This window comes from Ursus arctos, unplaced genomic scaffold, assembly GCF_023065955.2.
Source record: "Ursus arctos isolate Adak ecotype North America unplaced genomic scaffold, UrsArc2.0 scaffold_32, whole genome shotgun sequence".
In the NCBI taxonomy this organism is placed as follows: domain Eukaryota; kingdom Metazoa; phylum Chordata; class Mammalia; order Carnivora; family Ursidae; genus Ursus; species Ursus arctos.
The window spans coordinates 18,668,635-18,692,171 of NW_026623008.1; the positions used below are offsets into that span (position 1 = coordinate 18,668,635).

Below are 23,537 nucleotides of genomic sequence, written 5' to 3' on the forward strand. Positions count from 1 at the left end.
TTAATCTGAGGCAGCGAGAAAGAGGCTGAAGCAGAGCCGTGAGATGGCCTACTTCACATTTTTGGTGGTTTCCTCTGACTTCTGAGGGGCGAGACCTTGGAGTCATCCTCCCCTTACATCTGTCTCAGTGGAAACCCTTCTCGGGGTCCTCAGCAGAAGCTTCTGAAACTGGTCCCCCCGGGAGTACCGGAGAAGCAAGGGCCTCCTGCCCTGTGTTTCCGTGAGCTCTGGACTCTTCCCATCTGGAGGGGAACTGGAGACTTCCAGGCACCGGAGCCTCTCCTATGACCTTTGTTCTCGCAGCTTCCACTCCCCCCTGTGGCCCCACTCCTGTCAAGCAGGTCCAGCTGCGCTTTTGAAAGTTGAAGCTGCTTCCTCAGATGGCCCTTCTCCTCTGCTAGCCTGTGTGGAGCCAAGGCTGTTTTCTGGCTCTGGGGCCTCTTTTCTCTTCGGAATCTTCTGGATCCGCGCAGGTATGATGCCAGTGAGTTCTGGGTCTCGAATGTAATTTTCCATCCGCCTTCACCCCTCCCCCGTGGGCAGTTCCAACCAGGAGATGGCCTTCCATGGAGTGTCCCGCACGGGCCTCCATCTACCTGCGTCCCTGGTTGCACCCTTACCCTCTGCTGGGTCACCTTTCCGGCTTCACACGTTCTCCCAGCATAAGGCTCCCACCTAAGTCACCATGTGGCCTTGACACCTTCCCTGTCCCAAGCTCACCTGATCACCAAGGGGGCCACCCTGACTGCCCCCGCCCACTGTGGCTTTAAGGGCCCTCCCAGCGGGGCCTGTTCGCGCTCCCTGGGGAAGACATCTGACCTGCTCTCTGACCTACCGCCTCTCCCTCTGTGAACTCTCTCCTGCTGAAGAACAAACATGTCCGGCCTTCTAATCCCACCTCCCCAGAGGTCAGGAGCTCTCCGCCTCCGCCTCTCCCTTCCATCCTTGTCTCCACATCCTCCATCCTTCTCTCAAGGAAACCCCCCCTCCTGCAAAATCACTGTGTCTTCCTTCATTTGACTTTTATTTTTCCATGGCTCCAATGTTTTAAATTAGCCCCATTTTTCCTTGAGCCTTTAAATGAACCTTTTCTTTAAAAGATTTTATTTATTTATTCATTTGAGAGAGAGAGAGCACAAGCAAAAGTGGGGGTGGGGCAGAGGGGGAGGGCGAGGGACAAGCAGACTCCTTGCCCTCCTTGCTGAGCGGAGCCCCACGCAGGGCTCGATCCCACAACCCTGAGATCATGACCTGAGCCAAGATCGAGTGGTCACTCCACAGACTGAGCCACCCAGGGGCTCCCAAATGAAGCTTTTTTTAAAAGCTTGGGGGGCCCCTGGGTGGCTCAGTTGATTGAGCCTCCATCTCTTGGTTTCAGCTCAGGTCATGATCTCAGGGTCGTGGGATCGAGCCCCGAATTGGGTTCCGCACTTAGTGCGGAGTCTGCTTGGGACTCTCTGCTCCTCCCCCCTGCTCCCTCTCCCTCTCTCTCTCTAAATAAATCTTTAAAAAAATAAATAAAAATAAAAGAACTTTATTTTTTTTTAAGTAGGCTACACACCCAGCATGGAGCCCAGTGCAGGGCTGAACTCACGACCCTGAGATCAAGATCAAGAGTCTGATGCTTAACCAACTGAGCCACCCAGGCGCCCCTTAAAAGACCTTTTTGACTGAAGTATAGTGTAGACACAGCCACATGTGTAAAAGTCACTAATCTTACGTGTACGGCTCCAGGAATGTTCACCTGTTACACATTCATGTAGCCTCCCCCCCATCAAGACAGAGAACTTCCCCAGCATCCAGAGAGCTCCCTCCTGCTGTCCGCCAATACCTGCCATGCCTGGAGCGAGCCCTGGGCTGCCCTCTCCCACCACGGACTCATCTCAGGCAAATGGCCTTTGAATTCCCTCTTAGTCTTCAGATTATAGACGTTCCACTGAGTTTTTGGTCTCAAATTCACAAGAGACAACTTATAACAACTTATGTCCTGTAAACTCAGGGCTCTTATGCTTTTTTGTCTGGTCATCATAAAGCCCTTTTCTATCCCTTTAGGGTGACATGCACAAGTAAGCCCCTCGAGGGACCCTGGGACATGTCTTCCCCTGGTAGGGGGGACAGCTCCTCCCAGCTTGCCCAGAACTCTGCTGCTTTTCAAACCAAGCAGCTCCCAGCCTCGGCACCCCTCAGTCCTAGGCACACTGGGAGCTCGATAACCCCAACCCCTGTTCTCTGCTTGGCCCCGGCCACAGTTCAGAGCAGACACAAGGAGCAGAGCTCGGGGCTGTTGGCCCAGCACCATCTTCCTGGGCCTGACACTAACCATATGAGGCCCCCAAATGCCCAGCTCGTTTCTCGTGGCTTGCATGAAACTCACCTGTCTTTGCATTTGAGAGCCTCGACCTCCCGTCCTGAATGGGCAACAGCATTGGAGGAAGAGTGTTTTTATAAGAAGGAAAAATTCTTCTGGATTTGGCATTCACTGCTCAGCACTCCAACAAACCCCACCCAGGGAGGCCCAGCGAGTACTCGCTCCAGCCCAGGGATCCTCCACCCTGACGAGGCCCCAGGACCCCTGGGCTGCCAAGAGACTCCAGTGGCAGGCAGGCTAGCCAACCCACGGCCCCTGTGCCCATGGTGCTGAGAATAAAGCTGTCCACGTGGACAGAGTCCTGGGGACCTTTCCTGACCCCGGGAAATAAATCTCCCTGCCTGGACAGGACGAGAGCTTGTTGTGACCCCCACAATTCATCTATTTCCTGGCTAATCACATCAGCCCTGTGCCTGTGAATCCAGCCAAAGCCACTCAGCCCTCGGAGGCACGGCCACATCTGTGGTCACGTACCAGCCGCCGAGGCCATGCAAACCAAAGGCCTCTTCTCTCTCCTTCAATGATCTCATTGAATCCTGTGGCTTTAGGGTCCTTTATTGGCTGGTGACTCGCAAGTTTATGGTCCCTATAGCTCACAGCAGCAAACTCCTGCACACACCCCCTCCCCGACACTGCGCTCCACACCGCGGCTCAGGGTCATGTCCACACGGCAGCCTGGGCCTCTCAGGCTTTCCCACCTCGGGAAGGGCACCATCGTCTCCCTGACACGGGCTGCATGACCCTCCCGGCCCAGGGCCCCGATGCCTTTGGGCTGAGACTGAACCAGCGTCCCCACTCCCTCTGTCTACTCCTGCTCCCCTCAGTCTGTCCTCTACCCAGAAACCAGAAAGGTCTTAAAAAAAACACAAAACCTCAGCTTTACTGGGACATAATTTTTATGCCATTAAGTTCACCCGTTGGAAGTGTACAATTCCTGTTTTTGTAGTGTATTCACAGATTTGTACAACCATTACCGTAACCACCTTTCAGAACATTTATGCCCAAAAAGAAGCCTCGGGCCCGCCAGCAGCCACTCCCCACCCCCGCTGCCGGGCCGGGCAACCACGACTCTCCGTTCGGTCTCCAGGCCGGCCTTACCGGACCTGCCACGCTAAGGGAACCCGACAGTACGCCCGCGGTCTTTGCGTCCGGCTTCCTTGTTTCAATGTGATGTGTGCGAGGTTTGTCCATGTTGGCGAACGAGGCAGGGCTTCGTTCCGTCTTGCTGCCCCCAAATCTCCATTGCGCGGATCTGCCACGTTTTGTTCATCGGCTCCTCGGTGGAGAGTGGGGTCGTCTCTCCTTTTTGGCTGTTAGAAAGTTCTTTTGAAAGTACAGATCAGGTAACTACACTGGAATTTTTTAAAAAGCTTAATAAAAAAATAAAATAATAAAAAATAATAAAATAAAAAAATAATAAAATAATAAAAATAACAACAGTGACATGTCACTCCCCTGCTTAGAAGCCGACGATGGTTTCCCATCGTGTCCAGCCGCAGCTTGTTGCCTCCGCCTACACCGCCCTCGGGGCCCGGCCGCGGCTCTCTCGCCAGGCCTTCCTGCTGCTCCACACAGCCCGCCCTGCCTTTCTCACGTTTCCTGAACACACCACGTTTGTTTCCTCGTCAGGGCCTCTGCTCCGGCCCCTCGGCCTGCGCTGGCCTCCCTTCCTCTCCGGGAGCCGGCCTCTTTCCCTCCCGTTCGGGCTGCCCCGGAAATGCCTGCCCCTGCCTGTCTCGTCCTCACGGTCACCAGTGTCCCAAATCACCTTCGCGCATGTATCACCCGCTCCTCCTGCTGGAATAGTTGGCTCCAAGTGAGGAAGTGCTTCGTCCGTCTTCCCTACTGTGTGCCAGGAGCCTACACCGGTTCCAGGCTCACAGTGGGGCCTGAGCTTGCTGAGAGGCCCTCGTGGTCCAGGCAGGCAAAGCCTCCCCTCTCCCAAGTGGCATTTTGCTCCCAAATGCTGGTCCTGTGATTGGCCGGCAACATGTCAGGGGCTGGGTTTAGAGCAAATAACCCCTCTGCCTGTCCTGGTGCCTAGAGTCAGAGGAGAAGCACGAAAGCCCGCCCCAGATGGCCTTCCTCCTCCTGGCACCCCAGCTCATTCTTCTAGAGCTGGCGTCGAAACCCCTGATCTGACCTTCTCCCTGGAGAGCAGCAGCCAGCAAGGGGAGGAGAGGATGCTGCTGGAGGCCAGGCAGGTGTGCGTGAGAAAGAGAGGGAGAGAGGCCAGGGTGTGAGGCCGTGACCCCGGCCCTGCCTCCTCTTCCAGCGGCCGGCCCGAGCGCCCGGGCTGTCCACACCGATGCCCGCTGTGGACCCAGCACGGAGGGGAAGGACCCTCCCTCCCTAGTCTGAAGGGAGCCTCCGGGGCTGAATGACCCACTCTTCCCGTGACTCTGTTGTCTCGAGGATAAAGTCCAAGCTTTTCACAAGTTGCTCGGAGCCCCAGCCCATCTCTCCTGCCCCCTCTTCCTTCACACTCCCTTGTGGTCCCCCTGCTCAAATCCTCATCATGCCAGAGGCATGCCATTGATGTTCGTGCTGTCAGGCCTTTGCCTCTGCTCTTCCTGCCCCTGGAATGATCTTCCCCCTGGTGCTCTGACTGGCGACTCCTGAACTCAGGCCTGGCTGGACTTCCACTCTGTGAAGCCTCTTCTGGCCCCTCCTGACAGTCACAGGGACCCTCCTCTGCATACATCCCTCTCTCAGATCACTTACCTCCGGGGAAGGGGGCGGTCAGAGTACCCACTGACTTGTCTAGAAGAGCAGATTCCATTTTTCTTCTCTGATGGATCCCCGATACCCAAGCACAGAAGACCCTCCATAAACATGTGTTGAACGGGTGTTAAGAATAATTCCCCTGCTCACCTGGGAGCCCCTCAAGGCTAGCATGTCACTTACTTGGATGTAATTTCCATTTGCCACTACTCCCAAATACCACCCTTGCCCACTCAGGGGTCAAAGACCAGGTGCCAAAAGGCCCCTGCAGTGCCACCGCTGAGCAGAGCGACCCTCCCGGCCCAATCTCTCAAGGCCGGGCCTTGCCCAGTTCCTTGGTTTGGAGACAAGCCTCCCGGGAAGGGTGCCACCAGTGGGACACCTAGCCCGGCTCCATTGCCAAAACCCAGAGTTGTCTTCCCAGAGCCGGGTCCCGACATGGATCCTTTTCCCAGAGGCTCACTGACCTAAGTCAAGTCTTGTAAACCCACCCATCGTCCAGCGCCCTCCCAATCCCAGCAGCCCATCTCCCCAGCCCTGGGCCCCACAGAGATCAGTGGGGTATCTGTGTCTTTAACAAGAACTGAGTGTAATAAATAAAAGTATTCTGGCAAAGAAAACTTCCCTCATTTCTTTTCCAGGGGCCTTAGCTCATCAATCTTCCCTTCCTAACCTGCTTTGTGCTGTTAGCTTTGCTTCCTGATAGAGCAGAATTTGGTTTTCTAATAGCATCTGTCGTAAGCAGGGTGTCCCCAAACATTAGCGGTAATGAGCTGGCGGTAGCACACTCGGAAGCCTTCAGAAGCCAAGAGCAGATGTCAGGCCCTCCGCGGGTCCCCCTGAGGCTTTGGGGCCAGAGCACTGGGTAAAAGCTAGGTCCAGAGCCCCTAAGTCTCAGTCCCTGGGAGTCATTCGTCCAAAAGACATTCCAATGCCTACCATGTGTCAGGTCCTGTGTGGGCTCTGGGAGCTGGGGCCCTGCCCGCAGGGTGCTGTCATGGTTGGTTATCCATGAAGAACGGAGTGGTGATAGAAGGAAGTCCCACCCCCAATCGTTCGGCTGGGCTATCCCCTGGGAGGCCGCAGGGCATGAGATGCGGACTCAGATGGACCTGGGTGGGCAAACCATCCTCCCCTCTGGGTTGCTTGAGAACAAGAGCATGAAGCACCCAACACCAAGTCCAGCACATAGCGGCCCCTCCAACATCTGGGACCTGACAGGTGCTCATGGACCAGGGTTGGCAGTGATGTCCAAGGGTGGTGCTGCGGCTCCCCTGGGGCCAGGGTTCTTGTCTAGAGGCTCGGGCGGTTGCTGCCCTCTCCTGGGAAAGAGAGAGCCATCCCCCGGCTCCTGGAGACTTTAAAAAGATGGAAGAGGGCCCCAGTGGAACCAAGGCTTCTGAGACAGGAACCAAAAGCATTGACAGATCCAAAAGTATTTCCTCAAACTCCACCCACCCCCATTCCCAAGGTCCTCCTCCAGGCATGCCAAGAGTTGTTCTCTAGAAAAATCGCTCCTGTGGCCATGCCATGTCCAGCAGAGGAGAGGGTAGCTGGTAAGTCACCGTCGGGCCTGCCCATGCCAAGGGGCTGCCAGCCCCACCGACCCGGGTGTTTCTTCCTCACCACCACCCACAGGGAAGGCCTCTTCTGACTCCCCCTTACAGGTGCGGACGTTCTGCTCCCGCAGGTGAGGGTTTCAGGGCCGCAGCACCTGCGTGTGGCCTTGTGCAGGTAGCTGCCCCGCCCCCGGCCACTGCGCGGAGGTGGCCTTCCAGCGGGACCCTGAGGGAATGGAGTTTGTAGGTTTTTATTCTTCTCGACGACTGAAGACGGTTTGGAAAGCAGGTGGGATAGGGTGGAGGGTGGGGTGCCCCCCCCCCGGCCTCCCTCCCATCTGCCAACAGAGGGGTCACGAAGCCTGGTGGTCCGGAGACCCCTCCCCGGCAAGCTTCGGGGGTGCGGACGCCCCCCTCTCCCGCCGGCCGCCCGCCGCCCCCCAGGCCTCCGCCGGGCAGGACGCGACGCCCGGGCCCCGCTTTCATTTTGGGAGCCGACGTGCAGGCCGGGCCGGGAGGCGGGCGGCGGGGAGCCCCGGCCCCGCACTGACTCGCTGGGCGGCCCCTGACGCCGCCGAGCCCGCGGCCCGCGCCCGCCCCACGGCCGGAGGCCGCCCCGCCCCGCCTTCGCCGCCGCCGCCGCCGCGCCCGCCGCCAGTCCGCCGCCCCGCCGCCGCCATGGGCCGGGCCCGGCCGGGTGAGCGTGGGCCGCCCGGCCCCGGCCCCGAGCCCTCCGCGCCGCCGCCCGCAGCCCGCCGCGCCCGCGCCCTGGCGCTGCTCGGGGCCCTGCTCGCCGCCGCCGCCGCCGCCGCCGCCGCCCGAGCCTACGCCCGCCACAACGAGGCCCAGGCGGCCGCGCGGCAGGTCCGGCCCGCGGGGAAGGGGCGGGCGCGGGGCTCGCGGGGGCCTGGGCTCTGGGGGTCGGGGTCCGGGCGGCGTGGGGGGGACCGGGAGGAGGCGGGGGAGGGGGCGTGGGGGGGCTCGGAGTCCGCAGGAGCGGGGCTCGGAGGGAGGGGGAAGGGGACCGCGTGGGGTGGGGGTAGGGGCGGGATGGAAGGTGGGGACCGCTGGGCCAGGGAGGGTGGCATGAAAGGGAGGGTGAGGGTGGGGGTGGCGGGTCGAGCCGACTTGGGAGGACGGTGCAGGGAGGCCAGGACATTGGCCCAGTGTGAGGCAGCGCCTGGGACAGACCGGAGGGGCGGTCCCGAGCAGTGACTTGGACAGTGCGAGTGAAGCTGGGACGGGGAGAGTCTGGTGGGGAGAGTCGACCCGGGGGGGGGGGGGGGGCTGCTGGGACAGTGCTGGGGGGACAGGAGAGGACACTGGTGGCAGAATGTGACATGGGGACAGGACCAGGTAGAAGGAGACTAGGACAGCCTTAGGCATAGTGGCTAGTGGATGAAGGCCCGGAGTGAAGCAGGGCCCAGCAGAGACTGGCAGGGACTGGGGCTCTGGGATGGTGCAGAGGTGAGGTCTGGATTGGGCGGACTGGGAAATATTGTGAGAACCCAGGAAGATGGTGCTTGGAGCTGCCCCCTCCACCTGTTTGGGACCCCAGCTGGGTATCCAAATGGTGCTCAGTGGAGCCCCTTCCTCCCCAGCAGGAGTCGGCGCTGAAGGCCCTGGGGACAGAAGGCCTCTTTCTCTTTTCCTCCTTGGACACAGACGGGGATATGTACATCAGCCCCGAGGAGTTCAAGCCCATTGCTGAGAAGCTGACAGGTACCAGGCGAGGCTGGGGACAGGGGCACCCGAGTCATGGCCCTCAGCGTCTTGGCCACTGTGCCTGCCCTGAGCGGGAGGGCCACCGGGAGAGTGACAAGAGGGATCCTGCAGCCCTGGGGTCCTCTCTGCTCTGACCCTTTCCAGCTGGCGGTTTGGGAGCTGCCCTGGCACTGCCTGAGCCCGTTCTCAGGTGCAAATACTAGTTAACACTCCCTGACCGCTTCTAGACGTGATTTGAAGCCCTGCACGTGAGTTATCTCTTTAATCTTCACCGTGTCCTGTGAAACAGTCGCTGTCATCATTCTCCGGTTTATAGTTTGGGAGACCGAGGCCCAGCAAGGTGCAGAGCCAGGATGGGAACCGGGGCCACGGGTTTGAGGAGTAGAGAGATTATCTGCCGAGTGACCAGTATACAGTCGCTATTCTGTAGACACGGGCTCTTACCAGTATTACTACTTATTTGTTTAGATGCTGTCAGATTCCTAGCCTGTCCCGGCGATCCATTTTTACCCAGTTGTAATCCGTGATTTCTTTTTTTTTTATAAAGATGAGGTCCTGAAATATTCTAATGAATGATTAAATGCTTCTCTCACGGTCTCACCAGCACCCCAACCTCTGTGTCCATTTCTGTCCAACTTCTTGTGACATCTCTTGACCGTGGGATCTTGTTATCCAAATTGCCGGGTGTAAGTAGGTCAACAGGTGGGAAAGGCAAGGAAGAGGTGCCCGCTGCCCAGGGACAGGCCTTGCGTGTCTCAGGCGGGGTCAGGTAGATCGGCCACTTTCTGGCCCGGTGAGCACAGTCCCTGCCAGAGGAGGGGGTCGGATGGAAAATGTGCATTTGCTGAGCAGGTGTGGCCAGTGTCTCTCAGTGGCATTAAGTTCTGTGGGAGGCAGCTGGGCAGGTAAACAGGTCAGCGTCGTGTGGTTTGGCTTTGACCTCTTACTCTGCAGACACTTCGCAGAACACCCACCCAGCCACCGCCTGGTCCTTTTTTGTGGACAGAGAGAGTGAGTTCCCTCATCATGGCGTGTTGGACAAGCTTGCTGGGCTCGAGGGCACTTTTGATTTTTTTCACATAAATCTTTTTCTCCCTCCCTTACGGCCTAGGCCGCTAGGAGTGCAAAACTGAACCAAGTTTTGGGAAAAGAAAACATAAACTAAAACAAAACCCAAAACATCAAATCTATGCAGGAAACAGAAGCAATCTGTCTAGTTGGTAGAGTTATGAGTGTGTTTAATTTTCTTTAATACCTTAAAAGTTTTACGAAGTCTGTAATGAGTTACTTGTAAGTCAGGAAATAAAACTTTTGATGAAAAACGTGCTGGACATCGGTATTAATAATTATCTGTGATAAGAGTAAAATACTTGAAAAAGCAAGGCAGACGAATAAGCTCGCACATTCTCACTGTTCCCTTCCCCTGAGGCTTCCAGATCGCTCTTTGGAAAGTCTTGCTCCAGCGGCTTACAAATGTAGAAATAACCGTGATTCTTCAGAACAGGGCTTTGCCTCAGAAGCTGCCGGCGTGTGCGGATTCCAGCCCCTGAGAATTCTGGCTCAGTAGGTTTGAGGAGGGTTCTGGGCATTTGCAGTTTAGAAAGGTGTCCCAAACGATTCTGATGATTCCTGTTTAAGAACCGCTCTCAGTGCTCCCAGCTGGCCTGTCAGTTCGCCAGCAGATGCCAAGCATCATCTCTGTCCCCTGAACCTGCCCGGGGACAGCAGCCATGACAAGCAGTGCCGCGGCCTTCCCCCTCGGAGGCGTCTAAGGCCCCTCCTTTCCATCAGTCCCCGCTTTGGAAATTGGCTTCCTTTCTCCCTCAGCCTTCATCATGACTCGGTCCACACTTGAAAGGTCTCAGACTGGGCATACCTCCGGCAGGAAGAGACCCGAGAAATCAAGTTCAGCCACTGCCACTCCAGCCCCGCCTTACACAGATGGGGAGACAGGACCACCCAGAGAATCAGGGAGAAGCCGGTCTCCTCTCTTCCAAACTGGCGATCTTGAGGGCGTTGCAATCTATCTCAGGGCTTCTTGACACCAAAGATGGTGTCAAAGATGGTTCTGTTCCTTGCTTTCATTCGTTCTTCTCAGTGGCTCTCTGACGAGCGTTCATTTCTTCACAAGGCCCCCAGGACAGGCTCACGCAGGGCAGCGTGGCCTCGATTGCCCATGTGGGAAAACCAGAGGGGCTGAGTGATTTGCCCCAAATCATCCCGGAAAGGGAACTGACCTCAGCCTGGAGCTGGGCTGATGAGGCCCAGCCTGAGCGTTCTCTTCTCCAGGCCCCGGGCAGCAGCTTCTCTTTGGTGCCGGGACCCCAGCCGCTGGGACAGGCAGTCGCCTGCCCGGACACTGCCTTTGGTGGGCCCAGCACCAAGTTCACCTAGACTCAGTTCAGAGAACAAAGGGAAGCAGGCCAACCAGCCAGCCTGGCCTGGTGGAAAGAGCACAGGGTGGGGTCAGAAGAATTCGGTTTGAGCCCTAGCTCTGTGGCTCCCCAACCCCGAGTCTTCTGGTAGTAATAATACAGCTAAAGTGTATGACGGGTTCAGTCTGTACCAGACCAGGTGCTGACACTACGTGGATTCTCTCATCCAATCCTCATAACAAGCCACTGGCCAAAGCACACAGGGGTGAGGGGCAGAATTTGAACCCAGGTCATCTGGTTCCTGAGCCTTTAAGGAAACAGAGTCTGAGATCACAGTGCCCTCAGAAGACGGTCATTATTGATTGTGGGTTTAGAGTAACACAAGCCAGGGTTTGAATCCTGACTCCCCACTACCTAGCTGTGTGACCTTCAGGAAGTGACTTCACCTCTCTGAGCCTCCACTTTCTCATGTAAAATGGAATTGGTAATGATATTATTCTCTGTCTCTCAGGACTACTGTGAAACTAAAATGTGACACTTGCTGGTTGTTGCTTTGGTAATTGTCAACTATTACTCCAGCTCTAAGCCTGGCTCCCATGAATCACCTTCCAGTGGTGGGGGGAGTGGACCTCCCCAGAGAAGAGGGGCCCTGCAGCCGGAGGGCAGGGCCCCTCTTCAGCAACCGTGTCTCATAGGGTCAACTCCTGCGGCCAGCTACGAGGAGGAGGAGCTGCCCCTTGACCCCAGTGAGGAGACGCTCACCATAGAAGCCCGATTCCAGCCTCTAATCCCGGAGTCCATGACCAAGAGCAAAGATGGGTTCCTGGGGGTGAGTCTGAGTGGGGGCAGTGGAGACCGCCCATAGGTGGGACCACAGACACAGGATCATCCGCGCTCACTCACCTCCCGAGAAGAGGTCTGTGCTCTGTTTCTGTTTCCCTCTTTCCTTCCTCCCCTTATTAGCTGCCCTCTGTGCCCCCAGTATGCCAGGCCCTGAGGGGTCCAGCAGTGGGTGTGATGCCGACCCTGTCGTTTAGGACACAGTCTGGTGCAGGAGGGATAAGCATGAGCCCCTAACCCAGATGGGATCTGGACTGGCTTCCTGGAGGCAGTGCCATCTGCTGAGACTGCCGGAGGAGGGGGCTGAGCCAGGGGAGGCAGGGGTGGAAGGACCTGGTCCGAGGAGGCAGCTCAGGGACTGGAGCTGGCGCCTCACGTGGGCTCATTACTTTCTGCAAGTGGGTCTTCCCCCGCCCCCCAGGCTGTGAGTTTCTTGAGGGCGAGGCCTCTGTGCCTCCTCAGGCCCCTGGCACTTGACAGGTGCTCGGCTGAACTCTGCCGGACTAGACCTGAGGCTCAGCCCCTGGCAGGGGTCAGCCCCACCCTGCCCCGAGGCCCCCGTGGCCAAGGTTTCAAGCCCATCCTGGCCCTGAGGCAGCCCCACACCCTGCCTGCCTTCCCCACCCACCCCCCAGCTCGCTCTGTTCCAGCCACTCCAGACGTCCAGGCTTTCTTCCAGCCTTGAGCCTTCTCGGATGCTCTCCCCTCTGCCAGGAGCAACTTTTCCTCTTTGCCCAGCCCACACCTTCTCGGCCTTTCGGTCTCCCCTGAAATGCCACTTCAGCTTGGACAAAGATCTGAGGGCAGGAGGTGCCCGGCCAGTCGCCTGCGGACAGAGAGCTGGTGCGGCTGGACCCAGAGCACGTGGGACACAGGCAGGGGCATTCCGGTCAGTGGGGCTGGGAGAGAAGTCGCCAGACTGCAGAGGGCCTTGGTCGCTTGACTTTGTTTGGCCTTCGATCTGCGGCAGCAAATTACCGTAGCAGATTTTGAAATGGGAGGGTTCCCTCGGCAGATGCTGGCAGGCTGGGGAGAAATGAGAGAGGAGAAGACCAGTTCTCAGGAGGGAGGAGGCGGGGGGGGGGGGGGGCAGCGGTGATGGAGAGGAAGGACAGCCTAGAAGATGCTGGGAAGGGAAGGAAGACAGGGCATGGCTACTAATGGAAAGTGGGGGAGGGGAGAGGGGGTACTCAGGCTTCTGGATGGTGACCAAGTGCAGGGTGGGCCATTTGCCCCATGGGGACCAGAGGAGGGAATGGGTCTGGTGGGGAGCGAATGAGGTCAGTCTGGACACAGTGAAGTCGAGGCGCCTGGGGATGTCTAGGGGAACAGTCCAGTAAGCGAGGTTGGAAACACAGGTTTGGCCTCCCACAGAAGATCTGGGGAGGGAAGGTTGGCAGGGACAGTTGGTGGTTGAAGTTGTCCGAATAGATGAGTCCCCCACAGAGCAGTGAGAGCAGGGCGGGACTGGCGGGGTGCCAGGGCACAGCTGCACTTAGAGGGAAGATGGGGCAGGGACTGCGCCCCACAGAGCGCAGCCCCCCTTCGCGGGCAGCTCCCCTGCAGGGGTGGCCAGCCTGTGGGCAGGACCCCGCGGGCGGGCAGCTCCGCCTGGCTCAGCACAGCCGGCCCTGCGTAGAGAACCCGCGGGCTCAGTCTTCTTGGGGGGTAGCTCCGAGAACCTCCCTCCTCCCCGTGAGCCTGGCCCCCCACCACCGTGGAGGCGGGGAAGGGAGAGGGAGCCTGATGCCATGGAAGACCTAGCAGCTCCCTGGTGGTGGAGCGCCCCCGAAGGGCCAGGCTCGTGCGGGACAGGGAGGGGCTGGCAGAGGGGCAGCTTTTACCAGAGGCCATGCCCTGGGTCCCACCTCAGCGCTCCAGATGTGCAGACGGCCCGCGCGGTCTGACCCCCATCTGTCCCACGTGTCAGCTCACCTGGCAGAGATGGTGCCTTGCTGACAGGCAACAGCTGAGGGATGCCGGGCATGCCAGGTGCTGCCCAGTGTGGTACGGATGACTCTGGAAGGGGGCGACTCTAGAAGGGGGCACTCTCTGGGAGTGACCTTCCTTCCCCTTCTCTGCGGTTGCATCCTGCTCTTTACCCCAGAGAGTTCCCCCAAAAGGTGGTGACCACCTTCCTCCTCAGACTTCTCTCCAAAGTCTCAGCCCCCTCCGTGGGACATTAGCCCCAGGAGGAGACTTGATGAGAAGAAGGTCGGGGAGAAGGCAAGGCTGGTGGAGGGGTGGCAGGTGGTGGCACTCAGGGTTGCCAGCTGGCACCGCAGAGGGAGGCAGGACCATGTGCCTGTGAGGCCTGGAACCGTGTGACTGGCTCGACGAGGGAGGGAAGAGGCCATCGGAACCCCTGCACAGAGCTCCCCCCACCCCGTGCCAGCCCTAGCTGGCCCTGCCAGCTCCGGCCTGGGCTGCGCCTGAGCGGGCCAGCGGGGTGCTGCTGGGGGCCGGGAAGGTGAGGTGGGCCTCGGCTCTGGCAAGATAGTGCCAGGCCTGTGGCCCTCACCAGGACCAAAGCACCCCCTGGGTCCTGCTGCTCCCTTTGCTCGCGGGCTGGCTCAGGGCTCAAGGGAGACCTCCAGCCACACGTGGAACAGGGACCCCCACATCGTGGTTCTCAGCACCCTAGAGCCCCGGCTTTCCCCCGCCCCAGGTCTCCCGCCTGGCCCTGTCCGGCCTCCGCAACTGGACGACCGCTGCCTTGCCGAGTGCGGTGTTTGCCGCCCGCCACTTCCAGCCCTTCCTTCCCCCTGGGGGCCAGGTGGAACTGGGGGAGCCCTGGTGGATCATCCCCGGTGAGCTGAGCGTCTTCACCGGCTATCTGTCCAACAACCGCTTCTACCCCCCACCGCCCAAGGGCAAAGAGGTGAGGGCCGCCCACAGTGAGGCCGGGCCTTCCACCCCAGCCCCAGCCGCAGCCCCCCGCCCAGGCCTGGCCCCTTCTGCGTCTGCTCTGCGTCTGCTCTGACCCGGGCCCCCAGGCCCCCCAGCCCCCCCCCCCGCCCCCCGGCCTGCAGGCCTGGAACAGACGCTCACCTCGCGGACCAGGCCGCAGCCCGCAGCCCGGGTCTTCACTGCCCCCCGCAGGTCATCATCCACCGGCTCCTGAGCATGTTCCACCCGCGGCCCTTCGTGAAGACGCGCTTTGCCCCTCAGGGGGCCGTCGCCTGCCTGACCGCCTTCAGCGACTTCTACTACACTGTGATGTTCCGGTGTGTAGCCCTCGACAGCCCCCAGGCCCCTCAGCCGCTCCGGGGGCCCAGGGGAGCATGGGGGGGGGCTGCCTGGAAGCCCCCAGGGCCACCGCGTACCACCCTCTGGGCTCCGGCAAGCCATGTTGGCTCTCTGGGCCTCCGTTTCCTCGCCTGTGGAGGGGGTGGCGGTGACCCCCTCCTGGGAGCAAGGGAAAGTGGGGAGCATGCTGGGCGTGGGGCTGGAGGCTGTGATCGTTACCCACCCAGAAGGGGGCGTGTAGGAGCTGTGACCCCAGCTCGCGCGCGTGCTCTCTCTCTCTCTCTCTCTCTCTCTCTCTCTCACACACACACACACACGCACGCACGCGGAAGGCTGGAGGCAAGGCCTGTGGAGAAGGCCGCGCGTGTACTGGGCCCCGAGGATGGGCAGCGCTTGGAGGGTCTCGGGGCTTTTCCCTGCCCCGCACATTCTCCTTCGTCCCCTGCCCAGCCCTGTCCTCCCCCACAAGAGTCTGGCCAAGGGCTCCCCAGCTTTGGCACAGAAGCAGCAGGGTGGGCCGTGGCTCAGCAGGGGCTGCTCCCAGCCGGGCTGCTTTCCCTCCAGGATCCACGCCGAGTTCCAGCTCAGCGAGCCGCCTGACTTCCCCTTCTGGTTCTCACCTGGCCAGTTCACCGGCCACATCATCCTCTCCAAAGACGCCACTCACATCCGAGACTTCCGGCTCTTCGTGCCCAACCACAGGTGGGAGTCTTGACCCCGGCCCAGCCCTGCATCCCACTGTAGTTTGCCCCACTCCACCCCCCAGCTCCTGGAGCTCAGGTGCAGGGCCCAGAGGCCCCCTCTGTCTCTACCCCTCCTTCGCTCCCCAGAGCCACTTCTCTTGGAAGGGGCCTGGAGCTGACCCAGGAGGCAGCTTGACATGAGTGGAGGTGGGTCATTCCATCATCCGGCAACCATGTCCCAGTTGGCCTGGACTGCCAGCTCTGCACCAGGGACCCAGTGCAGCAGACCCTCCCCAAAGCTGGAGCCTGACACCCCCATATTGCTGACAGACCTCCCACAGACCCATGACCACAGCCTGCGCGTGGCACCCTAGTGCTGGCAGCTGGGCAGGGACCTGGCTGGCCTGAGTCCAGGAAGCCTTCTTAGAGGAAGAGACAGAAGCAGAGACCTGAGTGGGGGAGGGGGTGGGGTGAGGAGGGTTTAGCCAAGCAAAGGGAGCAGCACATGTAGTCCTGGGGGCAGTCCTTCCGCTGCCGGCAGTTGCTACCACAGGCCCTGGGGGGTGGAGGGAATGGGCCCTTCGGGAGCGCTCCACGTCAGCCGCCCACCTGCATGCCCAGCCTCTTGTCAGGGAGCATGGGACCAGAAGGCCAGCTTCGAGTCTTTCCAGATTCCTCCCTGATAGCAAGTGGCTGCTTAGTGGGTCTGAGTGACCCAGGACAGGGACAAGACCTTGGCTGGGAGCCGGGAGCCCCATAGTTAAGTCTCCCCTGTGGCACCGTGGGCTGCATGGCTGTGGGCAAGGCCCTGGCCATCTCTGGGCCTGTTTCCTCGTCTGTTAGATGGGAGGATGGCTCCTGGGCATGAGTGAAGGGCTGGTTGGGAGAGCCTGGGAAGAGAAAGTTGCCCCCAGGAGCAGGAGTGATTTCCTCTCCCTCCCCTCAGCAAGCAAGCCCCCCTCCCCTCCTCGACTGCACTGGCTCAGCCCAGAGCACATCTGCCTCCACCCCAGGGTTGGAGGTGGGGGTCCTGGATTGGATGAAACAGGGCAGGGGCAAATGACCAGCCCCAGGACCAGGCCACGGGTCCGCCCACCTCCTCAGGCACCCCGCTCCCCCTGCCCGAGGCGGTTAGTTGTCGGTCCTGGGGCTCCCTCATGTGGCCGATCTGCAGATGGCATGTGGTGGGGCCAGACTTCCTGCCTGAGAGGGAGCCGGGGAGGCCAGCTCAGGGAGGACGGTGCCAGGCCTTCACTCCTGTCCCTCTCTGTGTCCTGAGGAAGGCACTGACAATCTTTGCACCTCAAAGAGCCTTGGGCAGCATGTGAGACACGGACGTGAAAGCCCTCTGTGAACTGTAAGGGGCTGGGCCAGGCAAGCCTGGTGTGGTTGCAGTGCCTTCTGAAGAGGCCGCCCAAGGACAGAAGAGGGCCCAGGCTCTGCGGTCAGAATCCCAGTGGCGCTAAGACCTTGGGTTCACCTTGCCAAGCCTCGGTGTTCTCATCCGTAAAATGGGGAGGGTTGTGCGCTCTCAGAGAGTGAAAGTTCGACATGGGCCTTGGTGATGGGGGTGTTCGGCCCTGGCCCCCCTCTCCCTGTCGCCAGGTCTCTGAATGTGGACATGGAGTGGCTGTACGGGGCCAGTGAGAGCAGCAACATGGAGGTGGACATTGGCTACATCCCCCAGGTGAGCACACCGGCAGTCCTGACCCAGGTCTGCAGGGCTACGAGCCTCAGGCAGTCCAGGTGAAGAACAGAGCTCCTGGGGGGGCTGAGGCCAACCGTCCCCAAAGCAGGATTCTGGGAAACCACCTGATCCTGCACAGAAAACCCAACAGCTGCCATCGGCCCTTAGACGGCTTCACGCGGTGGAAGGAGCCCCAACTTGGCCCTGCCCTTCCCTGGGCCTCAGTTCCTCCACCTTTGCCACGAGTGGGGTATCTTTGGGGGTCTCTTAAGGATTCTTGCCCATCTCTGAGACACCCTCACTGATGTCATCCCCCACGGCCCTCTGGCCCAGATGGAGCTGGAGGCCCTGGGCCCGTCGGTGCCCTCCATGATCCTGGATGAGGACGGCAACATGATCGATAGCCGCCCGCCCTCAGGGGAGCCCCTCCAGTTTGTGTTTGAGGAGATCAAGTGGCAGCAGGAGCTGAGCTGGGAGGAGGCTGCCCGGCGCCTGGAGGTGGCCATGTACCCCTTCAAGAAGGTGGGGCCGGACGGGAGCTGGTCAGGGCTGGGGGAACAGTGGCTTGGGGGTGGGCACTCGATTCCAGGCTGGGGACAGGGCTTGCTGCTGAGGCCACCTCCCTGCCTGGCCCGGCCCGTACCAGTGGGGCCTCTCTTTTGCCACTCAGACCTTGGCAGGAGGCCTCCCCTGGCCCAGCAAAATCCTTCTCTCTCTCTCTCTCTCTCTCTCTCTCTCTCTCTCTCTCTCACACACACACACACACACACGTACACACACATTATACACAGCCCCTGAATAGGACCCTAGCTGCACACAGTGGATTCTCTCTGTCTCCCTTGGCCCCAGGTCACCTATCTGCCATTCACCGAGGCCTTCGACCAAGCCAGGGCCAAGAACAAGCTGGTGCACTCAATTCTGCTGTGGGGGGCCCTGGATGACCAGTCCTGCTGAGGTGAGGGAGACCCCGCCGGGCTGAGAGAATGGGGGGAGACATCCCAGCTCATGGGGTGCGGGGGGCTCTGAGATCAACAGGACTGTCCTGTTGGAGCATGGGGGGGCTTGGGGACTACACAGGGCAGGGGTATGTGGTAAGAGCTTGCGGGAGTTCTGCGCCGAGCTCAGAAGAAGCTGCTGTTCACAGCAGAAAGAGCCCCGCTCAGTCATTTTCAGTGTGGAGACCTGGGCCAAGTGACTTCCCCTCCTTGAACCTTAGTTTTCTCGACAGTGAAAGAGGGGTAACATACTTACCTCCCAGAGTTGTGAAAATGGGGTAAAAGTGCCTGTGCTCCGTGAAGTGTTGCACACAAGTAAGAGAGAAATGGTGCCAGAGGCTGGCCATGCACTCACTTTTCCAGAAGATTCACCCGAGACCTGCCACATACAAAGATCTGGGGTGTCTGACTGCGGGTACAAAGACTAGTAAGACCGTGCCCCTGCCCTCATCCAGTCCATCCACAAACACCCCTGGCACCCCCACGCTAAGCCCATGGGCTGCGTGCTGGGAGTCTTGTCAGAAGTGGTCCCTGTCCTTGGGGAGCGCCATGTGCAGAAGGCGGACGTACCACAGGGCAAGGTCCCAGGTGGCACAAGACTGTAACTGGGGGTTCAGGGAAGGCTTCTCGGAGGAAGAGATTTAAGCTGAGACTTTGGAGGCGGAGTAGAAGTTTATCAAGTGACAGGAGGAAAAGTGTTTGAGGTAGAATTACCTGTGCAAAGGCCCTGGGCTCTGAAGGTTAGCAGAGTGAAGAAGCTGGCACCGTCTGCAGGCCCCTGGGCCGAGGTTGTCGTCCGTCTATCTGTCTCCCTCCTCCCCCTGCCCCCCTGCCCCATCTCAGCCCAGGATGCCGGGATGTCACTGACTGGAATGACTGCTACCCTCTGCTCAGCACTACTCTGTGGCAGGCTCTTGGAATCTGTTATTTTACTGGGGCGCACAGACCGCTCTACAGCCCGTGAGGTTTATTGCTGATCGAAAACCCGGTAAGACGTGGGGTGCCTCACCCTTCTGGCTTTGCTGTTCCCTGAACAGGTTCAGGGCGGACTCTCCGGGAGACTGTCCTGGAAAGTTCGCCCATCATTGCCCTCCTCAACGAGAGCTTCATCAGCACCTGGTCCCTGGTGAAGGAGCTGGAAGACCTGCAGGTGAGTGGCGGGTGGGTGGGAACAGCCCCATGGGAGCCCCGGGGACGGTGCCAGCGGCTGAGGCATTGGGAGTGTGCCACCTGTCCCCACAGAACGACCAGGAGAACCCATCCCACAAGAAGCTAGCTGACCTGCACCTGGAGAAGTACAGCTTCCCCGTGGAGATGATGATTTGTCTGCCCAACGGCACTGTGGTAGGCAGCCCCCGACAGCTTCCCCCAGTTGGGCCAGGCAGCGGGGGGGCAGAGGAAGCAGCAAGCAAGGGGCACAGACTTAGAGACCTTGTCGGGCTTCGGGGCTGCCCCCACCACTTCCGGCTGCTCTCCTAGCCAGTCTGAGCCTCACTCGTAACCATCTATAAAATAGGAATTGTCAGGCCCACCCTGCGTGCCTCATGCAGGGGCTGAGATGCTCCCACGAGAAGGGGGACCTCGAAAGCACTTTGGGGACCGGGCAGCCAGGAGCACAGGCTAGCAGCCGAATGGACAGGAACATGGCCTGGAAGGGAAGGCTCACCCTGGACCATTGTGGCCAGCTCTGGGGTGGAAGGAGGAAGGAGGGGCAGGCCTCGTGACAAGCAGAGAAGACCAGGGAGCCCCAGGCTGAGCCAAGCTGCAAGACCTTACCTCTCCCCGGGGTTCCTGTAAGCACTCACACACAGCCTTACTGGGGTCTACACAGCTTTGGGAGAAGGACAATCACGAGTGCCCATTTTACAGACAAGGAAACTGAGGCTCAAAAAGGTCCAGAGACTTGGTGAAAGTTGCACAATTGAGAAGCGCAGCTGGTTTGGAAACCAGGCCTGTGTGTGAGCCTCAGAATCTCCTGGCCCTTACCCTTCGCGTCCCGAGGGGTGATCAGTGTGGGACTGAAGGCTGGGGGGGGGGGGGGGGTAGTCGGCTTCCTCAGGCTCTGAAGCAGAGGAGGAAGTGGGGGAGCAAGAGCCGAGGCTGGCCGGCAAGAGGGCCATTGTGCACTGGCGCTCGGCCCGCTGGGGCCCGGCCCTGGCAGGGCCCTGGCATCACGGAGCCAGGCGGACAGAACTTGGCCCGGGGACTGTGCTCTCCCACTTGTCCGTTTGTTTCTTGGCTTGTGTCCTGGGCACCTGCCCTTAAGGAGCTGACTAGCCAGGGTGAGAGGCCGGGGGGGGGCGGGGAGCAGGCACACAGAGTGGGGGGCGTTTTGGCTGAAGGGAATGTGGAGTTCAAGGGTCCCAGGAACAGAGGAGAAGAGGGGCTGCGGGGGGCGTGGGGCGGGGGGAAGGCGGAGAGGCATTAGGTCTCGCCAGTAGATGAGGTGTGGGAGAGCTCTGCGGGCGGAGGGCCCTGTGCTCCCAGAGGCGGGAGAGGGGAGCGGCTGGCCTTGGGCGGGTTCTGCCCTGCCCGTCTGCCATCTGCCTCGGAGTGAGGACAGTCGAGGCCTGACAGTGGTCCCTTCTCCCAAAAGAGCATGAGCAGACAGGGAGCAGGGGGCCCCCCTCGCTCTCCTCACCCAGCCCTTCTCCCAGGTCCACCACATCAACGCCAACTACTTCTTGGATATCACCTCCATGAAGCCGGAGGATGTTGAGAACAACGTCTTCAGCTTCTCGTCCGCCTTTGAAGACCCGTCCACAGCCACCTATATGCAGTTCCTGAAGGAGGGCCTTCGGCGTGGCCTGCCCCTCCTCCAGCCCTAGTGTGCCCTCAGGCTTCGAGAGGCCAGGCTGGAGAGGCGGAGCTGAAGGAAGGGCCTCCAGTGCGAGGACAGGCCCCTCAGGGCCAGAGCCAGTGGTCCTCGCACTCCCGCCCCTGCCACTCCCAGGCTGCCCGTGGGACCTGAGGTCAATGGGGGGTAGACAGGGGGTGCCTGGGCTGGCTGGACAAATAAACCTTTGGCTCCAGCTGCCACCATCAGCCCTTTACTACCCACATGGTCCCAGAAGCTGTTCAGGATACCCAAACCAGGGCCTCGGATCATCTCCCTGGACCTCACCCACTCGGGCACCTAGCTCAGGTCCTTGTGGGTAAAGATCAGGGAGGAGTGGTGCTAGGAAGACTGGGCCACCCCCTCTCCTTACATTCACACCCTCCCAGAAGAAACATCAAGAAACCCTGGACTGGGGGTTAAGGAGGGATTATCAGGGAAGCACTCTTGTTTGGAGCCTCCTTCCTGGCTGCCCCTCTCTGCCTGGTGTCCCCCAGTGGGGTCAGTTCAGCTGGAGACAGCCTTCTGGAGGCTCAGGGCAAAACCCTCCTTCGGAAGGAGAATTCACTGTACCTAGACCTCGGCTCCCCAGACCACTCAACCGACCTAACGAGAGGACCCAGCACCTATTGTGGGGCTTGCTGGAGGCCGGCCGCCTGGAGAGTTCACTGTGACGTAGGCTGTGCTCTTAGCAAGGGAGTCCACTGAGGGGATCCTGAGGCCCAAGGCCAAGGCACCCCCAACTGCCCACCCCGGCGAGGGTCACAGAAGGACGACTGGAGCCAGCCTCCTGGCCCTCAGACCCCCGCTCCCCAGAAGTGTAGCTCAGCCAAAGAACACGGCCTCCCCCAGAGCTGGTGCTGCCCCGGCTGCCAGGGCAGCCCAGACCAGCTTGCCCACCCCCGAGCAGCCATTGACCCTCCTTGGCCTCTCTTAAGGCCTTGGTCTACGTCCCAAGCCACGGACCACAGCCAGTCTTTTTTATATATGCAGAAAAGTGTTTTTATGAGAAGCTTCTCACAGTTTGTAGGTATTTTTGATAACCCCAACGCTGAGGAGAAAGAAGGGGCAGTGTCTCCCCCCAGCAGCAGCCCCATGATGGCTGGATCTGAAATCCTAGATGGGTCCAGCTTGATGTCTTTGCAGCTGCAACTATGGGAAGAAATAGTCCTCTCTTCCTTTTCTTCCAGCTTTTTAAAAAAGGTCAGTGTACCCCCAACCCTATCCTTGTCCTCCACTCAGACCCATGGGAGATCCTTGGGCTTTCATTAAAGCCTTGGAGCCACACCTGCTCCCCAATGCCTGACCCCCCAGGGGCTCACTCTTAAACCTGGAAGAGGAAGGCAGACATTTCCTCAGACACACTCCCAGGCCTCCATCTGCTGAGTTCTCCTGTCTGCCACTGAAGTATCCGTACTGCGCCTTCTCTCTCAGGGGTGCTCCGTTAACATGACTTGTATTTGCTCATTTAATCCTCACAGCAAACCCGTGAGGCACATGTTAATTGTTCCCATTTTGCAGATGAAGAAACTGAGTCTCAGGGAAGTGAAGTGATGTGCCCAAGGCCACTGCGTAGTAGAGTTGAGATTCAGTCTGTCTCGATTTTGGAGTGTTTTGTTTTGCACTGCGCCCCACCTCTCTCCCCTCCCCATTTTCACTGAGGTGAAAAAGAAAGCCTTTCAGACCAAAATGTCTCCCTTCCCTCTGATCTCCAGACCAAAAGAGGCATGAGCCAGCAAGCTCAACCAAGTTGTGTCGTTCCGGGAGGTGGTGCCTCCAGGCCCCTTACAGGGAGGGAGGGCACCTGAGTCTGTGTCCAGGCTTCCAGGCCTGGGCGGCAGTAACCAGTCCGTGAGCCCCCCAGTGTCAGCGGAGACCCAGCCTCGCGGCCCAGCAGGCTCTTCCCCTCGTGCTGCTCCAGGAGGGCCCGCCCCACACTGAACAGCCCTCATCCCGTGTAAGGCATCCATTGCTTTGGCTTTCTGATCTTCACCTCAAGCCTTTTCCTGAACCCCCCCCCACTATGCCTTGAAGCTCATGGTGGGGGAGGGCCCCCAGCTCCCTCCTGCCACCCGTCTGCCACTTCCCTCCCCTACCCACATGGCCAATAATAAAATTGGAGAGACCAGGGTGGTTCTAAGTGCCTTTCCTTTGAATGGGATGTGGGTCAGTTCTAGCCTTGGTCTGACTCCTCTGTGGGATAGGCTTGGCAGACGGGCAAGGGAGCATGGCTGGAATGCCTCTATCCATCTATCGACTATCTTCGCTGTCACTAGAGGGCTCAAGTGATGTTCTTAAAGTAAGTTTGTGATAGACCTAGTAGTAGAACTTACTACTGTTTTTAGAATCTGGTGAGAAAGATTCTGAATTTAATTACCCATTGTCTTAGAAGCAGAGCCTAAGGCAGGCATTAGGTAATTTTTTTTTTTTTTGAGGTTGTGCACTTCAGGAAAAGCCTGTATAAGGAGTGAAGAAGGGGTGCCTGGCTGGCTCAGT

The 23,537-nt window shown here is 59.4% G+C and overlaps 1 protein-coding gene across 3 annotated transcripts; it reads left to right on the forward strand.

Annotated features, from left to right (window-relative positions):
* The first annotated feature begins 6,567 nt into the window (after positions 1-6,567).
* On the forward strand, positions 6,568-23,174 carry SELENON (selenoprotein N). 3 transcript variants are annotated; one of them, XM_057305150.1, is made up of 13 exons: positions 6,568-6,648; positions 6,760-6,782; positions 8,256-8,373; positions 11,447-11,580; positions 14,260-14,472; positions 14,694-14,818; positions 15,405-15,542; positions 17,129-17,210; positions 17,544-17,732; positions 18,060-18,165; positions 19,243-19,355; positions 19,448-19,549; positions 20,863-23,174. In XM_057305150.1, the coding sequence occupies exons 1-13, from the start codon at positions 6,618-6,620 to the stop codon at positions 21,031-21,033; spliced, it is 1,545 nt and encodes a 514-aa protein (XP_057161133.1). In that variant the 5' UTR covers positions 6,568-6,617; the 3' UTR covers positions 21,034-23,174. The 3 variants fall into 3 exon arrangements, with proteins under 3 accessions (XP_057161133.1, XP_048077929.1, XP_057161134.1); XM_048221972.2 differs by lacking the exons at positions 6,568-6,648; positions 6,760-6,782 and adding an exon at positions 7,330-7,515; XM_057305151.1 differs by lacking the exons at positions 6,568-6,648; positions 6,760-6,782; positions 17,544-17,732 and adding an exon at positions 7,330-7,515.
* Positions 23,175-23,537: the final 363 nt, after the last annotated feature.